Source organism: Aotus nancymaae, unplaced genomic scaffold (genome assembly GCF_030222135.1).
Source record: "Aotus nancymaae isolate 86718 unplaced genomic scaffold, 86718_ANA_hifiasm-v0.15.2.pri h1tg000041l, whole genome shotgun sequence".
Taxonomy (NCBI): Eukaryota; Metazoa; Chordata; class Mammalia; order Primates; family Aotidae; genus Aotus; species Aotus nancymaae.
The window spans coordinates 1,762,681-1,782,526 of NW_026988455.1; the positions used below are offsets into that span (position 1 = coordinate 1,762,681).

General features: G+C 42.2%; 1 protein-coding gene across 3 annotated transcripts in view; it reads right to left on the reverse strand.

Moving 5' to 3' along the window:
- The window catches only part of ALDH1A2 (aldehyde dehydrogenase 1 family member A2), a 160,060-nt gene that overhangs the window by 110,927 nt on the left and 29,287 nt on the right, over positions 1–19,846 (reverse strand). For 2 of the 3 annotated variants that reach the window (XM_021666206.2, XM_064361343.1), the window contains exon 2: positions 3,301–3,626. In XM_021666206.2, the coding sequence (XP_021521881.1) occupies positions 3,301–3,480 (180 nt within the window). In that variant the 5' untranslated portion in view covers positions 3,481–3,626. Of the gene's footprint in view, positions 1–471; positions 650–3,300; positions 3,627–19,846 lie in introns of those variants that run through there. The other variant, XM_012443025.3, reaches the window with a different exon arrangement.

A 19,846-nucleotide genomic window follows, 5' to 3' on the forward strand; every position in this document is an offset into this window, starting at 1 on the left:
CCTCCAGGCTGCGGAGGACCTGACTGGGACCAGCAGCCGAGCGGCCCCGAAGCCCGAGGACGAAGCAGCGACGGCCCGGCTGCGTGGCCAACCTGGCGGGGAACCCCGGCCTCCGTCTGAGAACACGAAGCGGTTCCGACGCCTTCCCCGCGGAAATTGGGACCAGGGAAATCGCACAGAAACCAGCCTCACATAGGGTCCGAGGCAGGAGCCGTTGACGGCGGCCCCTCAGCGCTGCGCTTCAGGTTAGGGCAAGTCCCCAGGGCGTCCCAAGACTGCGGCGGGGCTTCAAACGCCCCAGTCCGAAAAAACAGGCAGGGCGTCCCTCTGCTGTGCAAGGATGACAAGCTGGCCCTGGCGACCCCGACACCCCGGCCCCGTCACGCCACCCGCACTCGCTAAAGAGATAGGGAAGAGCATAGAAGGTTCTAGAAAGTCTCCGTAGACGACGGGCGCTCGGCAGCCGCTTACCTTAGTGTACTTGATTTCGAGGTTGGGTGTGGGCGACGGCAGGAGATGCAGGGACGCCATGAGAGCAGCGGGATCGGCCTTCACCTCCCCGGGCATCTCTATCTTGCTGGAAGTCATGGTGGCCGGCCGGGTGTCGCTCGCCCGCGGCGTGGGGCGGTGCGGGCTGTGCGCGCGGTCCGCGGCCCGGGGGCGCGCTCGCCTGTATATAGGCAGGTGTCAAGCTGGGGCTCTTCTTATTGGACGTGAGGGCCCAGGCGCGGGGGGCTGGTCCATCCTACCTAGGACGCCCGGCGCAGCCCCCATTTACATAAAGCCCGCGCCACGCGGCCCGGACGCTTAGCGCCCACGGTCAAGTCCGCCCGGCGTCCCCGCCCCCCAGCCGCGGGGACCAGCCTACGCCCACGCCGCTTCCACAGTCCTCGACGGCTGGAGCGTGAACTTGCGCCGCGGCACGCGGGCCTCAGCCAACCAGACTCCAGTCTCCTGGTCCCCGAGTCAGAGGCGGCGGGAGGCGCACCGCGGCTGAAGTCGGGCGGGGGTCGTGGCCCCCGGAAGCAGAGCTGGCAGGGGCTGGCGGGACCGGAGCGGCCAGGAAAATCCAGGCTGCGGAGAACGGCTCCCAGGTCGCCCACGTCCCCTCCCATACCCGCCCCCGGGCCCACCGAACCCCGTTCCTCTTCTCTTTGGGGACTCGGGGTGGGGCGCCCTCCGTTCTCCTCCTCGGGGCAGCGACGCCGTCTCCCCCGACTCCCCGACTGCCCTCAGCCGGGCAGAGGTGCGTGGTGACCAGAAAGTAGAGGAGAAGCGGCGGTGGGTGCGAGTCCCTCGCCCTGCGCGCAGAATGAGGATCCCCGCGAACGGGTCAGCGCGGGGCGGCCCTCGCCAGGCGTCTCCTGCCCAGCTGCTGCCCTCTGCCGGCCGGGACTGTGGCGGCAGGATGTGGGCCTTGGTTCCGGCTCCTCCGAGGAGCTGCGTGCTTCGTGGGCTCCTTTCGTCCTTCTCGGATCCCCGCTTCCGGCTCTTTCCCCTCCTCACCTCAGCACCCTCAGAGAAACACTATTTTGTATTTCTCTTGTTCATCACACACTAACAGCTATCGTCCCGCCAGACCTTAGCCTCCTCACTTGACTGTCCCTTTGGGGTTGAGCTTCCGTCTCCCTGCCCCCTAATTTAAATGTTTCCGAAGTCCAACAAGCTGCCCTCTAATCTGTGGGTCAGCCTGCAGGTGTAAACCAATAACCTAGAGACCCCGCCTCAGCATGGGCTCTGGACCCCGTGGATTAATCAGGGCCGCATTGAAAAGGCCTGTATGTGTAAGTCCCTTCCCTTCCTTACTCCTCGTTCCAACTGTAAGCTTGATAGGGGTCTATTGAGAAATGCTTTTGCTACACTACCAAGCAACACTTTGATTCACGTTTTTTAGTTGTTGTGTTCTGTTTTAACAGACTTTGATTCTCATCCTTTTTTGTTTTAAGAGACCGGGTCTCACTCCGTCACTCAGGCTAGCGTGCAGTGACGTCATCATAGCTCACTGTAATCTTGAACTACTGGGCTCAGGTGATCCTACCACCTCAGCCTTCCAAAGTGCTGGGATTATAGGCGTGAGCCACCGCGCCCCGCCTGATTGTCATCTTAAATGCCGTTTTCAGAGCCGCTTGAATCCCATTTCTTCGAGTGTTAAGAAAACATTAAACATCAGCCAGAAAACATCTTTTCTTAGATACTTTCAGTAACTAAAACTGTCTAAATTAGCTCAGCGCTCAGATGCTAAGCAATAGTGGAAACAGACAAAAATATTTCATTTCAGTATTAGGTTTATAGAAATAAGCTCCAGCCTCTCAGAACCCGAAGTGACCTAGGTGAATTGTTTTCATGGAGAAACTACAGACCTTAGTTTGGGGAGTTGAGAGATCTCTACTCACATGGAATTTCTATGGCCAAAAATTATGACTTAATCACAGTATATGCTCATAAGATATACTTTTATCAAAGCCTTAGAAGGTTAGAGATACAATTGAGAAATAAAAAAGCAAAATCTTAAAGTTCGTTGGGGAGAAGGAGGACGTTCCAGCAAGGGGGAACAATGACACCTCTGGAAAATGCGTCACTACTTATGAGAGGCTGTGGGGAAAAGATGAAAAAGAGCCTTAACAACATGACCTGGGTGCTCCACCAAGGAGGAGGCCTACTGCCTGGGAAAGCTGACCTTTGGCTGAATCTTAAGGGAGAAAGGAGCCTTCAACAAGAGCAAAAAGAACACTATAGCAAAGGTATAGAGGCTGAGCATGGTGCCTCACTCCCATAATCTCAGCACTTTGGGAGGTCAGGGCGGGTGGATCACTTGAGGTCAGGAGTTCAAGACCAGCTCAACCAACATGGTGAAACCCCATCTCTACTAAATACAAAAATTAGTTGAGTGTGATGATGGGTGCCTGTAATCCCAGCTACTCAGGAGGCTGAAGCAGGAGAATCGCTCGGACCCTGGAGGCAGAGGTTGCAGTGAACTGAGATTGCACCATTGCACTCCAGCCTGGGTGACAAAAGTGAAACTCCATCTCAAAAAAAGAAAAAGTATAGAGACGTGAGAATATGCTTTTGGGGATATCAAATGTGGTTGGAGGAGCAGCTGTCAAGGCACTTAAGTGCAGGTCATAAGGACCTTAATGCTTGAGATACAGAGAAGCCATAAAAAGATTCCAAGGAAAAGAAAAAGGAAACCTGCATAGATTGACCAGATAAATGACTATTGTCAGGAAAGACTATCACAAACTGGAAACCATAGGTTTATATTCTCAAAGGGTAAGATGGGGTTGTTTACCTTTGACCCACCTCTTGCTTGCTAACTCCAGGTCCATCACCATGGCTCAGAAATCTCTCTCGGGGGAAGGAAGAGTCAGTATCCAAGAATGATAGAATTACTAGCATTGTTACACAGTGAGGTAGGGCAAATAGATTTTCATCTCCTTCAGGCAGGAAAGGGAGTATGTCTTTGTTTCTTCTTGTAAACATCTCCAAAAAGTCTAATGCAGTAACAGGTGACAGGTTGGTTTGAATTGTCCCTTTATAGCTCCTTTTGTGTGATACTTATTTTCCAAATAGCCGGTCAAATGATCAGCACAGGGACTGTCTTGTTTCTCTTGTGCCTTCCTCAGTTCCTAAAACAGTGTGGAACACATAACTATTTAATAATAATTTTTGTTGGTTAATTTGAGCAAAAGACACAGCACTTCTGACAACTTCTACCATAAGTGAAATTCACTTCTTTCACTGTGATTAAGGAACATTTTCTCTTCTTGATCTTAAGCTTTGTTTCGCTTTTCCCCATCTTTTACTCTGAACTTTTCTGTTTTTAGATTTCTAAGGTTTTTTTTCCTTCATATAGATCATCCTTGGGAAAAAAAAAATTGCTCTATATTCAGCTCAGCCATACTTTGTTCAAGCTTTTTTTTTTTTTTTTTTTTTTTTGACAGAGTCTCACTCTGTTCCCCAGGCTGGAGTGCAATGGCATGATTCCCAGGTTCAAGCGATTCTCCTTCAGCCTCCTGAGTAGCTGGGATTACAGGCACCTGCCACCACACCCAACTAATTTTTGTATTTTTAGTAGAGGCAGGGTTTCACCATGTTGGCCAGGCTGGTCTCCAACTCCTGACCTCAAGTGATCCACCCGTCTCGGCCTCCCAAAGTACTGGGATTACAGGCATGAGCCACCATGCCCGGCCATAGTTCAAGCTTTTTAAATCAAGGTGGGAAAAGATTTAGCGGAAACGAACTATGACTTATAAATGCTTCTTCAGTGTTCATCATCTTGGTTTCAGTTTGTAAGATTTACATGGGTATTTCTTTCTTTCAAGGCTGCCTTAAGATCTCTTCTCACATTATTTCCTCTTCTCTTTCTTTTGTCATCTCGTTTTAGTATTTTCTCATTTCCTCCATAGATTTCACAACAGTTAAGAACACAGTCTTTGTCCAGATGCGGTGGCTTACGCCTGTAATCAGGCCAAGGTGGGAAGATTGCTTGAGGGTAAAGATTGCTTGAGACTTCAAGACCAGTCTGGACTAACATAGCAAGACCCTGTCTCTACAAAAAAAAAAAAAAAGCCAGGCATGGTGGTGCATTCCCATAGCCCTAGCAACTCAGGAGGCTGACGGAGAAGGAGAGCTTGAAGCAAGAGTTTGAGGTTATAGTGAGCTGTGATCACACCACTGCACTCCAGCCTGGGTGACAGAGTGAGAATGGGTCTCTAAAAATAAAAAGATATTCAACTACCTTTAGATTTCTGACACTTTGAATTTCAGTCTTTTTTCCCAATTTGGTTAAGAAACTGATTTTTCCCACCCTTACAGTGTTTCTCCTTCCACTCTCCCCCATCTGTAATTATTTATTGTTTAGGATATATCTTGTTTGAAACCCCTTGCATAAGGGAACCTAAGCTGCAGCGTGCTCTGTTTATTTCCTTATGAAAACAATTTATTAGGCCTGGCGGAGCCAATATCCTGGAGTTGCAGAGGAGGAAAATAAATTCTTGCCTCATATTTCCTCACCTAAATAATAGAATGCAAAGTTGTAATTTTAAGGCATCAGCTTTATGTGAAGTTTGGTTTTAAGGTATGAAGCTGTAACAATTTGGCCTTCTTGTTAGTTGCAGTTAAGGGGAGGAAAGTATTTGTTAAGTTGAGAACCATGCTTTAGAAATCAATGAAGGAAACGAAATGCAGCTCAAAGATCCCTCTCAAAGAAGATACATTTTTGATTTTGACAATAACCGAATGTCCTGCTTGAACGTCAAGCTTCTATGTTTAGGGGCTATTTCAGCCTCAGGTGGTCCTGCTTAATGGCTTTCCTGTTCCCATTACTAACCATGATGACAGCCCACCTTTCCTAACTGATACACTTGCATTTTAATTTATCTTCAAAAATAAATCACACATTATAGCATTTCCCTCTTCTGGGCTAATTGAATCAGTTCCTTAAATGTCTCTATGTCTAATGATTTGAAAGAGGCACATTGTTTGAAATATTTAAAAAATTAGGGCCCTTAGGTTGTGTGCAGAATGATCTCAGTGCTTATTTCAGATATAAGTGTTTCCTAATGATCTCATTCATCTCAAATGGGATATGCCTGGCCACTTTATTTGAAATGTTTCCTGAAAACTCTAACACGAAAGCTTAATGCAAGGTATATTTATAGAAAAATGGTATTTAATTTATTAACAAAAGCTTATAAAGAGCTATACATATTTTTATCCAGAAATGCTTAATGAAGTATTTGGGACCCATTATGAAAACTTCTATAAAATAAAGCCACTTATATTTTTATTTAACTTGAATATTAACTTTTTATGTGAGATCTAAACTCTCATTTAATTATCCTTTTCCTTCTAACATCCAGAAGAAAAGAGGCTGAGACTGTGGCATTTATTAACCATAAAAATTCTCTAGATATTAAGTTCCTCATTTCTTGATGTGGCCTCTGGTCAATATATTCTATGAGAAGAGGTGTTTGGAGTTGCACAGAGTAGAGTCCTTATTGGTTATAACTCAAAAACCTGTTTTGATACAAAACACAATTCTTCTCTTTTAAAACATATCCTCCACTTTTCGGGGACCCCAGGAGACCATTTTAAAAATGGGAACTAGATTTGCCTTTGTTGTAAAGCCCAGTTGCATTTCATATATGTTCTAGAAGCTTCAACTTGGATACTGGAATGAGTTCAGTACTTCATCAATAATCACACTTAACAGACACAAGAAGAAATTAAAATTGCAGCTACACAACCTTTTCTGAAGGGCCTGAGGGAAAAGGCATTGGCTCCCCCTGCAGCTGATGGTATGTATGTGCAAGTGAGTATTGTCCATTCAAACGAAATAGCTTGGATTCAATGTGTTTTTATCTGATATTGGTGAGAGATCTTTAAGAGAGCTTATCATTTAAATTTGAATTTGTCAGGATTAAAAAAATCTCCTAGAGTCAGACAAATTTTAGATTTTAGTTCTTTTAGGAGAAGGACTTTCTTTTGACTTACAGGAAAATAACAGAAGTGTTTCTTAGCCAAATTTACTATAGAAAGTGCAATATTGAGAACACTGTGGTCCCATTCACATCGTGTTCCGAGCACTCTGTCACCAAGGAAGTCGCATTAGTGTGTCTCAGATTGGAAGCTACTGTTTTTATCATGTGGGTGAGGAAGAATTATTAATAGACGGATTCCAGAATTTATTTCTCTTCTCACCCAGATAAGTACTTGGCATGCAAGTTGTCTGCTTTTTTTCTTTCTTTCACATTTCTTAGCTTTCCTTTTCCTTTTTCCTGCTAAAATCCCTCACTTCTACAAACAACTCCTGTTACTATTAGGTTGATGCAAAAGTTATTGAGGTTTTGCCATTTAAAAGTAATGGCAAAAGCCACAATGACTTTTGCACCAGCCTAATACTTATCACTGGACCCTCCCATTCCTAAGCTTCCTCCCCAAGTCCATCTGCGCTTTTACAGACGCTCAACTCACAGGGTCTTTGGGCATAAGGAATTCTCACATGAACTTTGGCACTATTCAGGGCAGGGATCTGTATTTATATTCACTAGAAAATAAGTCCAAGTGAACTGTCCCTTTCTGAAATGGGCCGCTGAAAAGATAATGAGGAACACTTTAGATGTCCTGGCAACAGAGGAGGTGTGCCAGCCTCTTTTGTCTCAAACAGTTTGCTGTGCGAAAAGCAAAGGGCAAGACTGGGAGGCATTTAGGGCTGGGGCAGGTGACCAACTTGGACATCTAGCACCCAAAGGCAAGGAGATGTCTTGCTTCAGGCAGGTATAATCCCACTTTCAGAGCATCTGTGTCTTTCAGACTGCAGTTCCTAGACCTGGATTTTTTTGCTTCCTCTATCAATCAACTAAGTTCAATTGAACAAATATTCATTGAGCATATACTATGTGCCAAGCATTGACAAAGAGTCTATGAAGAACACAAAGGAAATTTGTGGCACATCCCTACCCTCAAATTCACAGTGAGGCGGGAATGACAGTAAGCAAACCTGTGAAAATATTCACGGGTCATATGAGACAGGAAAGAAGTCAGAATATCCAGTGCAAAATGAGAGTGAAAGAGGATGTCTAAGTGGGGACAGCTCATTCACAACCCACACACAACCCACGCACAAATATTTTTGGAGGGGCCTCGAATGGGCATTTATAATCTTCTAGGTGCTACGGGAAACACATGACACAAAAGATAAAGAAAACATTTTCCAGAGCATAGCCCAACAGAGAACTTCTTTGATGTTTTTTAGTGTAAAGGTAACTGATGTTATCTAGCAAATTAGCAATTTGTAAAATCGGAATTTCCAAAAGCAAATACTTGGAGTTGAGATTACCTCCCACTTCCCAAATTCAAGTTATATGATCTCAAGTATGATACCCTTTGATACAGACCTAGCCAGAAGAGCTAGTTCTTTTTTTTCTTCTGGCTAGGCCTGAAGAGATACTAGAGGTGAAAACAAGGGCAGCTGATTTCTTCCACTTAAGAAAAGAGCATTACATATGACACTCTGCCATGTTTCCAGTGCGTACACACCTACTATAGAGAGATGTTGCCACCTACTCCTGTTTAGTCAGGGGGTCTGACATTCATGGAATAGACAGTGGTTTTCAAACCAGGTTCCAATTGTAATTTACGGAGCTTTACAAAATATGGTTGTCTGTTCCTACCTCCAGAGACTTCCATTAGTTTAAGATGGGGCCCAAGGCATCGATATTTTAAACAAAACTTTCTGGTGTCTATTAAGGCACAGCCTGATTTGAGAACCACTGTTTAAACCCCAGAAGGTTAACCATCTGGGGTTGCTTGAATCCACTCTAAAGCTCTGGATTGGGCAAATGGATTCTGTGCCTTCCCACTCTGTAGTGCTCTTTGATTTGCTGTTTTTAATTTAGTATTTGAAAAACACATCCAGCCTCAAATGGATTGACCTTTCTGCTAATGTATTTCACCTAAATTAACAGAGGCAATTAGCTAATTTATATTGGAATTGTGCACTTTCCAGTTCACATTTATCAACTCTTAAATGCTTGATCTGGTGTTGCAGTTTAAATTTTTTATTATTACCCTTTAAATCTGAAGTAATGTCTTACATCTAATTAGCCAAACTTACATATTCAATTAATAGATTCATTATGGGCTAATGAATATGGAGGCAGCACTAGGGCAACATCTGCCTGCCAGTTGAAATGACTGAAACTTCTCAGCTCTGAAGAAAGTAGAGACTCTGTTCTATAACTTAAATAGCTTGATTTTTCCATTTTAACATTTCTAAATACTATACTGTTCTTAAGGACTTTTATGGACGTGCCAACATAGGAAAGACAATTTGTTGTCCAGAGAAACATGCCCTTGTAGAGGAATCTGGAATCCAAAATTGAAAAAAAAAAATACACATCTGAAGACATTTTTCAGTATAAAAATGTACAAATCTAGACGGTCACACCAGATTATGGAGTTTTTCTAACTTGTGTTTCTCAAAACAAATGCTTAAGAAAATAAACTCAATGAGAAAATTATCACAAATTAAACAAAATTTTAATTTAGTATACTTTAGGATCACTCTAAAACTCAGTTGATTTCATAGATTTCAAGATATTTCCAGACATAATTTCAATAATTTAATATTCTATGGTCAGTGATATTTGGAATCTAGATAACTCAGAGATCTGAAATGAATTTATGTAATATAATCAGTTATTAAAATTCTGCCTTATTTATCTGATTATAAAGAAGTAGTCATTTTTAGGGAAAGGTGGGTGAGAGCTAGAATTCACTTGAAAAATTATTTTTAAAGATGGCAAGACTATGGGGAAAATAATCAGAAATCATCTTCAAAGCATGTGCTATCATCGAACAACAGTACACAGGTGAGTAAATCTGCCCCATGCTGCTCTCACTAGAAGTAAAGAGAACAGGAAATCAAAACAAAAATAAAAAAACATGGCACCTTGTGTGCTCAGAGGGACTGGACCAGGAAGGTGTGAGTAGCACCTGAGTAGGAAGTGTGTCCGCCCTAATACTCATGCTATAGAGGGCTCTGCAGTTATAAATACACAAAAAGCAAATTTAATACAGAACACATGGGACCCTCTGTCACTTGTGATCTGATACAGGCTGTTCAGACGTGTGCATCATCTCTAACCCTAAACAGTCACTGTCAGAACTAACACAGTTCAGGCCCCAAGGAAGTGCTCTTCCTCATCTCTGGCCTTGTGTTCAGAAAAAGAAAGACAGCATCCTTCGCAGGGAATCCTGGGAAGATCAGTGTGTTGAGCAGCTGTCATCATTAGAGTGTGGGGCATCACCATGTGAGCAGTGTGAGTACAGAGGTGAGAGAAAAACATGTTAATGAACTTATCACATCCTTCCTCTCAGATAGCCTGAATGCACCCTATTCTTCCAAAGTGAGAATTATTTCCCAGAGGTGCCATGCCGAGTGTCTAGATTTCCTTGCTTCTCTTTGTGTTCTAGTTGATGGTTTCTGGGGTAGTCACAAATTAACATGGTCTCATAGTTCTGTGTAGTGACAGGAATATTTCGCAATATTGAACCATAAAATATTCTTACATTTGTATATATGTAGGTGTGAATTTGACCTTTTACATTGGCAATTAGGTACACAGTAAACTCTAGAATTGCTCATAGTATTATTCTTAAAAAAATGTTTTAGAAGTACTTACATTAAAGAAAAACTGAATAAATAACATATTTCTGTAATTGTATTTAAGTTTGGCACTCATGAATTTTAATTTCTATTTTGCCTCTTAATTTTTGTAAAAAAATTAAAATATTTTAGAAAAAAACGTTTAAAACTATGAGAGAAATAATATAATGATTCTATTTTTAATTAATCCACATCACTGATGAAAATATTTTCATATTTGTATATTTCAAATATAATTCATTTTTCCTTTAAATTATTACTGTCAGTATTACCAAATTATGTAAAAACCTTGATTATAACAATATAGTGATTTGATGAATAAATGCAACAATTGCATTTTATCGAATAAGTATGTAATTTATGAGTTATGTATATCTTTATTTTATTACTTACCCAAACATTGCTGGCACACCAGCAGAGCAATAGGACATACACAGTCATAATTAAATTAAGCAGTCTTGATAGTTTGTTTTTAGTCAAGTAAAAAGTATAGCTTCACATATTTAAACATTTTGCCATCATAAAGGTCTATTTGTCAAAGCAGAAGAGGACATTGTATTTAACAGTTTGTTAGTTTAAGATTGTGAAATACTTAAATGTTGGTTTCTGGGTCTCTATCTGGTTTTTTTCTCCCTCAAACATTAGGAGTTGGCCCAGATACAAGGAACTGCTTTTCTCTGTAGGCTCAAGGGATTGATGTTTCTCTGTATCCTGATTCCATGTACCTTTTCAGAGATAATCAGTTTGCCCTGTTTTCTTTGTTGACTGTCCTATAATAACCATTCTGCATACAGTTGTCCCTAGGTATCCATAGGGGATTGGTTCCAGGACCAGTGATACCAAAATTCATGGATGCTCAAGTCCCTTATAGAAATTGGCATAGTATTTGTATAAAAATATGCACATCCTCCTATATACTTGAAATCATCTTTAGATTCCTTATAATACCTAACACAATGTAGCTGTTATGTAAAGAGTTGTTTTACTATATTGTTTAGAGAATAATGACAAGAAAAAATAGACACCAGCCTGGGGAACACGGCAAAACCCTGTCTCTACCAAAAATACACAAATTAGCCAGGTATAGCCCAGCTACCTGGGAGCCTGAGGTGGGAGGATTGCTTGAGTCCAGGAGGTTGAGGCTGCAATGAGCTGTGAGTGTGCCACTGCACTCCAGCCTGGGCAATCAAGTGAGACCCTGTCAGAAAAAAAAGAAAAGAAAAGAAGAAAAGAAAAGGGAAAGGGAAAAAGGGGAGGGGAAGAGAGGGGAAGGGAGGGGAGGAGAGAGGACAGACACAACCATCATTTTTGTTTTACAGAGTATTTTCCATTCAAAGTTGGTTGATTCCATGGAGGCAGAATCCATATAGGGTGGGCCAACAATATTTTTAAAGCTCTCTCTGAAAAGATATGCAAAGTAGTTCCAGAAACTTGTTTGAATTTGAACTCAGTACATTAATTGGCTCTTTGTTTTTAAGTGGTTTTTATGTATTGTTAACAGGCTGTGTCAACATTGTTGATGTTTTCTATATCTCAATAATTTTGTGTGTGTTTGCCTTGTTAAATAATTGAAAGGACACTGGACCAGGACCCAGGAAACTCAAACTTGATTCCTGATTATTCTCTTACTCAGTATGTTGCACCACTGTAAATGTCCCAAACTTCCCAATAGAAATGGTCATTTCCCAATAGAAAATGTCAATGGTAATGTCAGCATATTTCCGTAAGAACATGCAAAAGCTTATATTAGAGAATGTGCTTTTTTTTAACTGCAAAAGGGAAATAACTATGTTGCAAAGCTATTCACAGAACTGTGGAATAAAGAATTAGGGCACAGTTGAGCTAAACAAGTTGTAGTATAAGTGAGAAATGATTATTACAGCTTCATAATCCAACAAAAACAACCCACAGCACCATTAGGGACTACAAAGCATAAAGATGCATAAATCATTGTTTCACATCAAGGAGCTTTCTGTGCATAGTGATTGATGGTCTTGTCCCTGAGTAGGTGCGCAGTGCTGTGGAGAGCCAAAAGAGAAAGTGGTATGTCCACATGGGGATCAGGAGGATGCAATTTACCTGGACCTGCATGATAGAGAGGAAGGGACATAGGTAAGACTATTGCCTATGTCAAAAGACTGGGGCAAATTTTGGAAGAGAAAAGTTTCAGTACAGCATAGCACACCTGTGGAGGAAAACCTAGGACATAAGCCAGCCTAGATGACAAGCTAAGAAATTGGTTTAGGCGGAAGTGGGAGCTAGAGCAAATCAGCTCACATGCTCTCTGGGTCTTCTGTTCACACTGTAGTATTACAGGGGTTAGAAGGTAGCAAGTCCTAGGGAAGTGTGATGTGTAAGTCACTGCCATTCAGCATTGTAACAGCTAGGCAAAAGCAGAAAAATGTCCAAAAGGTCTGTGCATGGAATCAAAGGATCTTTAGGCATGGGAGAAATTCCTAGAACTATAGAAAGAGTTACAAGTTGATGAAAAACAAAGGGTTGTGAGATGCCCGAAGGTGCTCACTCACACTGCAGTGGCTAAAACACCCTGCAAGATAAAAAGTGGTCTCTGTTAACCCTTTCCTTATCAAGTCCTGCATCTTCTATTTCACTATTATTCCCCCTATGGGGTCCCTTCTCTCACATATAATGCTACTGCCTTGGTTGTGGTCCTCTGGATCTCTTGAATAGCATACACGGCTCTGCAAAGTTTTGCACTGATGAGAATGAATTTCAGTTAAACTTAAATGGTGCCAGATCAGTTCCTGTGGGATATGAGAAAGAAGAATGCTCTGAGCCACCGATGGAAGAAGAGGATGTCTGGACTACTGGAATAATTTGTCCTGACTACCTCTGGACTTGACTGACTTCAGTCCACCCTTTATGCTGCCAAAAGAGAAAAATTGGAAGCAGGTGATTCAATCAAGTCCAACCAGACACTTAGAGATCATCTTTTCCTGGCTTTCCCAAACTTACGTCATCATTTGCAAATAAAACCGATCCTTAGGTCCCTCCTGGGCCTGCTGGATCAGTCTCCAAGGAAGGGCCCAGGATTCCTTGTGTTTAATGACCTGAAATCCCCCAGCAGATCCCTATGCTCAGGTAATTTGGGGAAGCACTGATAGATCCCACCACCTTTACCACAGATGAAGAAACTCAGATCCTGGGAGACACATCAGTTGCAGAAGTCCAGAAAACCAGGGCCAGGAGCAGAATGGAGAGAATGGAAGGCAGAATAGCTGTGGATGAAACTGTAGACCTCATCATCATCTCACTAGTGTCTGTGCCAGAGCACCATCTGAGATTCTCATTGGGCTCCTGGGAGTGTGGGATCCTGGTAGTGGGCAGCCTCCCTCCCTCTCCTTCAGCCCTATGGGGCCACAACAGCTGTGACTCTTGAGCAGTGGAAAGGAAGGAGGAGAGGAAAATCCTGGACTGTGTTGCTACTGAGGAACCAGGATCAGGCAGAGCATGGGGTACTTTTGCATCCAGCTTCTATTTGTCCAGAGACAGCTGAAGATGAGCAAGATCTGCCTAAGGGCAAAACTGTGAGCCCAGCAGTGCTTATCCCTGGAGCTTCCAGCCTTCCTTTTTTGCTTCCTGTCTCCCCTCATGAGTGCCCTTGCCTCTTCTTTCCCCAGCATCTCCTGTGCTCAGCACTTTCCTCCATACACCCATAGAAACGTCTTGTGGTCGTTCATCCATACTTCGAAAGCTGTTTTGCTTGACTTGGTTCTCTCCAGCCTTTCCACCTGCTCTGTCTTAAGTATTAATATAAGGCCTAAAAGAATAAAGTATTTCAGATAACAGTAGCAGTGAAAAAATATTTGTAATAGGAGACCAAGAATCCCAACTTGCCCTTGAAATTATAATATTTTTTTTTTTTTGAGACAGAATTTCGCTCTTGTTACCCAGGCTGGAGTGTGCAATGGCGTGATCTCGGCTCACCGCAACCTCCGCCTCCTGGGTTCAGGCAATTCTCCTGCCTCAGCCTCCTGAGTAGCTGGGATTACAGGCACGCACCACCATGCCCAGCTAATTTTTTGTATTAGTAGAGACGGGGTTTCACCATGTTGACCAGGATGGTCTCGATCTCTTGACCTCGTGATCCACCTGCCTCGGCCTCCCTGAAATTATAATTTTAAGATTGCCTTAAAATGTTGTTCAGCCATTCAACACACATTTACCGAGCAGTACCTGTATAAAGCACTGTGTTAAATATTTGGCATTCGGGAGAGAGTAAGGGGAATTCGTAGAAAAATGAACCAGTCCTGGTCCTTCCCTTTGAGTTGCCCACAGTCTGGTGAGGATAAAAATTCCAAGAGATAACACGGTATGATGGAGGCATCCATAACATAGATAGGAACCTAGGGGAGGGGTTAGTTAACAAGCCTTTACAGAGAGGCTACAATTGAATTTGAACTTGAAGCATAAGATGGTTTTCACTTGGGTGTTAATAGACTGAAGGAAGCTGCATATACAAGGTAACAGATACTTGGAAAAGTTTGTCATGTTCAAAGAAAAAAAAAAAACAAGATAGGTATGGAAAGAGAGAAGAATGAATGGTAAGGAATAGATGGAAATGATGCTTATAAAGTAGGTTGATAAGTAAGTAATGTAACAGACTTTGTTTTCCAAAGATGGCCCCATCGATATATATTCCATTCCACAGTATGGAGCTTGCATTCCTATATCCAGAGGTGAGGTCTTCTTGCAGGGCTCCAGATATCACAGAGCAGGAACAAGTCATCCCTGCTGTATTCTGCCCAAATGTCTACCCACGGTAACCATGAGAGATAATAAATCGCTATTGTTGTTTGAAGCCACTAAATAAGTTTTTATACAGCAATAAAATAACAGATACAAGTCATGTCAAGGAGTTGCTTGTTGGGAGAAATAACTTTTTTTCTCTTTATAAATTAAAACAAACAAACACTGGGGAACCAGTGAAGGTGTCTTCATCAGGGAATGGCCTAAGAATTACAAATGAGAAAGACAGGCCTGGTGGCAATATGGAAATAGGTGGTGGGGGAAGGGCTGCTTAGAGACTGGGATAATGTGAGGAGGCTGTCAGAGTCATCCAGGCCAGGCTGAAGGGATGGCAGGGCCGGAAAGCGATTTCCATTTTTAAGGAATACTTTCTTAATTTTAGTTTTGTTTTTAATTCTTTTACTTTCATGTAACCAAAAAGTGAGAAGCAAAATGCTTGAGCTGATTCTCTACCACTTCCCACTGTGAAGAATCATCTTTTTCCTTTGCTCCCTTAGATCCAGATCCTAGACTTTTAGAGTCTATTGTTGCGATGCCCTCATTCCTCCCTAATGCTGTCTAGTGGCAAAAAAACAAACAAAACAAAAAACACTTGCTCCTGTGAATTGGTTTCTTTCTCCTTTTCTTCTCTCCACGTTTGACGGTCATGATGTCAGTCTCATCACATAGACTTTCTGCTGCCTCTAGGTCATCCAGGTTCAGAAGGAACATTAGTTCCTGGGTTCTATAGGGGGAGTGGCAGGACATATTTGAGTGAAAGAGAATCTCAAGTGTTGGGGAAGTAGATCCAGGCTTTTTAACAACGAGATTTATGAGACTTACATGATTAATACTGTTCCAGGACAGGGGTCCCGATTCAGACCCCAAGAGAAGGTTCTTAAATCTCATGCAAGAAAGAACTGAGGGTGCGTCTGCTGTGCAAAGTGAAAGCAAGCTTATTAAGAAAGTAAAGGAATAAAAGGCTGGCTACTCTATAGACAGAGCATCTCTGAGGGCTGCTTGTTTCCCATTTTAATGGTTATTTTTTGTTGATATGCTAAACAAGGGGTAGATTATTCATGCCTCCCCTTTTTAGACCATATAAAGTAACTTCCTGACTTCATGATGGTATTTGTAAACTCATGGTGCTGATGGGAGTGTAGCAGTGAGGATGACCAGAGGTCACTCTTGTGGCCATCTTGGTTTTGGCTGGCTCCTTTACTGCAAACTGTTTTATCAGCAAGGTCTTTATGACCTGTGTTTTGCACCAACCTCCTATCGTGTCCTGCGACTTAGAATGCCTTAACCATCTGGGAATGCAGCCCAGTAGGTTTCAGCCTTATTTTACCCAGCTCCTATTCAAGATGGAGTTGTTTTGGTTCACATGTCTTTCACATTACTGCATACTATTTGACACCAAAGATGATTGTAAATACTGAAGGAATAATCATGTATTTATTAATCCAAGTGATTTAGTTGCATAAAGTAGTGTTAATTGTATGATAGCCTTCACCACCTAGAGCAGGACTCTAATTGCTACCACTGTCTAGTATACATGGTACACTGCAAATGTCTAAGGGATATTTAGGAAAGTGAAGCATGCCAAAAAGAAAATGAATTAACATTTTTTTCTCTACTTCATTTATGCTTTATTCTCCCTGCTAAATAATAGACTCATCTCTAAATTTAAGAATCATTGGCAATAAAATTTTACATTCATTGTCATGCATTCTTTTTCATCTTACTAGGATATTTTATTCCACTTTTCTAGAATTTATTGAGCAATTTCTTTCTACCAGCATCTTACTCTTATCTTACTCAATCTTCACATCAAGTCCACAGTCTTATTTTTAATTTTCATTTTACAGTTAAGACAACCTTTCCCAAGCTAAGTGACATGCTCAAGGTTAAGTAGCTCATAATAATAAAGCAGAGCCTTGAGGCTAGATATTTTGACTTTCCAATTCAGAATGCTTTTCGCTACATGCCAGAAAATGTGGTGGATTTAGGCCATAGCTTTACAATGACAGTAATTGAAGGCAAACTGCACAGTTATAATCATTTAATTTGTTTTTATCCACAAAGTGACACACTGACCGATCATATTCAAACGGTTGGATGACTGTTCGGATCTTCGCTGCTAAGTCTTTTAATATGGGCGGCCTTTTGCTAGTCCTGTGCAAGGATCTACCCCAGATCTCAATCATTCTCTATTAGGTCATGAAAACTTGGCAGGGTGTCATGATGCTTAACAACCCAGATTCTGGAACCAATTATCTGGGCTCAGATCCTAACTCTGCCACTTGTTATTTCTGTGACCTGGAGCAATTATTTAACCTCCCTATTCTTTAGTTCCTTTGCTTTTAAAATGTGGATAACAATAGTGCCTCTCTCTCTCTCTTTTCTTTTTTTGGTTAAATGAGTTAATATGGATATAGTACTTGGAGAATTGCCTAGAACACAGTAAATGCTAGTTAAGCATTAGATATTATGATTATTGTTGTTGTCATTACCACAATTCCAAGGAGCTAACAGCAATAAATAAATAATTATGGACTGGGCGCAGTGGCTCACACCTGTAATTCCAGCACTTTGGGAGGCCGAAGCAGGCAGATCACCTGCGGTCAGAAGTTCGAGACCGGCCCGGCCAACATGGTAGAACCCCATCTCTACTAAAAATACAAAAATTAGCTGGGCATGGTGATGCATGCCTGTAATCCCAGCTACTCAGGAGGCTGAGACATGAGAATCACTTGAACCCAGGAGGTGGAGGTTTCAGCGAGTGGAGACTGTGCCACTGCACTCTATCCTGGGCGACAGAGCAACACTCTGTCTCAAAAAATAATAATAAATAAAATAAAATAAATAATTATGGAATCAGTATGGCAATTTAATACCACACATTTATATGTATATTTATGTGTGGATATATGTATATTTAACTTTTTTTATAGCCAAATTTTCAAATCATGATTTAAGGATTTCCATTGTCTGATACTTGAATACTTGAAAAATCTCTTTCTCTCTTTGATCATCATGGTCGCTAGACAAAATAAGTGATGACTTGTACTAATTTGCTAGGGCTTCCATAACAAAATACCATAGTTGGGACAGTTTAAAAAACAGAAATTTATTTTCTCAGAATTCTGCATGCTGAAAGTCCAAGATCAAGGTGTTGGCAAGGTTGGCTTCTTTTGAGGCTTATGTCATTGGTTTGCAGATGGCTGGGCTGCCATCTTGTGCCTCTTCATGTGGTCTTTGCTCTGGGCATGTACCTACCTGGTATTTCTCTGTGTGCCCAGATTTCTTTTTCTTTTTCTTCTTTTTTTTTTTTTTTTTTTTTTTTTTTTGAGACGGAGTTTCACTCTTATTATCCAGGCTGGAGTGCAATGGCGTGATCTCGGCTCACTGCAACCTCCGCCTCCTGGGTTCAAGCAATTCTCCTGCCTCAGCTTCCTGAGTAGCTGGGACTACAGGAATGTGCCACCATGCCCAGCTAATTTTTGTATTTTTTGTTAGTAGAGACAGGGTTTCACCATGTTGACCAGTATGGTCTCGATCTCTTGACCTCGTGATCCACCTGCCTCGGCCTCCCAAAGTGCTGGGATTATAGGCGTGAGCCACCGCGCCCGGCCCAGATTTCTTCTTCTTATAAGAAGACCAGTTACATTGGATTAAGGTGACCCTAAGGACCTCGTTTTAACTCAATCACTCTTTAAAATCTTGTCTCCAAACATAGTTACATTCTGAGATAGAGGGGTTAGGATTTCAACATATGAACTAAGGTGAAGGGAAGGGCACAATTCAGTCCAAACGTGTATTTAGCCTATTGTATCTTGCTGTATCTACTGGATGGAGGCTGTGATCTTTCACTAGTGTTATATAATTTCCTAGGATCACCCAGGGATATTGTCCATGACAGAAGACTTGCATAGACGCCTGGTTGAAATATGGTGGTTTGTAAAATCCTCTTGGCCTTCCGGCTAGATTTCTGAGTTCTAGGGGAAGGTAAGAGAGAAGTAGAGCCAGCCCTGAGGGACACCTGTGTGACTTGTCATAGTCCTATCCGCATATATGCAACACATAACCAAATGGTACTCAGAAAGTGGATCTGCTGGAAAATACCAAGGGTAATTGGTATGTTTTCTGTGGATTTATTTTATTTTTAGGGTCTTGCTCTGTTGCTCAGGCTGGAGTATAGTGGTGCAATCAGAGCTCCTGGTAACCTTGAACTCCTGGGCTCAAGTGATCCTCCCATCTCAGCCTCCTGAGTGACTGGCACTACAGGAATGCACCACCATGCCCCGATAATTTAAGAAAAAACGTTGTAGAGACAGGATATTGCTATGTTTCCAAGCTAGTCTCAAACTCCTGGTCTCAAGTGATCCTCTCATCTCAGCTTCCTAAAGTGTTGGGATTACAGGCAGGAGCCACCATACCCAGCCTATAGTTTTACTTCAAAGTGTTCTGATCATTTAACTTGAAAATTGCTCTAAGTTGACTCTTTTAAGGAATTCATTAGAGTACCTGAACAGAAAGAAAAGGAAGAAGATTGAAAGGAGTGGCTAAGAATGGGATGGCAGAGCAAGGAAAGCCCTGATTCATGTCTTTTCTATCTGTCAACTCTGACGTGCAAGAACGTTTCTATAATGGCACAAACTCCTGCACTGGACTTAATCAACTGACTCTAATCATTCTATTACTCAGTCTTCTGCCTGTCACAACATCTTTGAGGGGGCTTGACTCTCCTTGGTGGCAACCATGAGCAGGTTAGCAATTGAGGCAGGAGACTACCACTGGTTATTAGTTATTAATGGCCTAAGGTTACACAAAGGAAGTCTTATCAGTTACTGATAACCTGAATTAATTCAAAGGGTGCCATATCAGGAGGAAGTGTTCCAGTGCTGGAACTGCTTCCCATGCAGC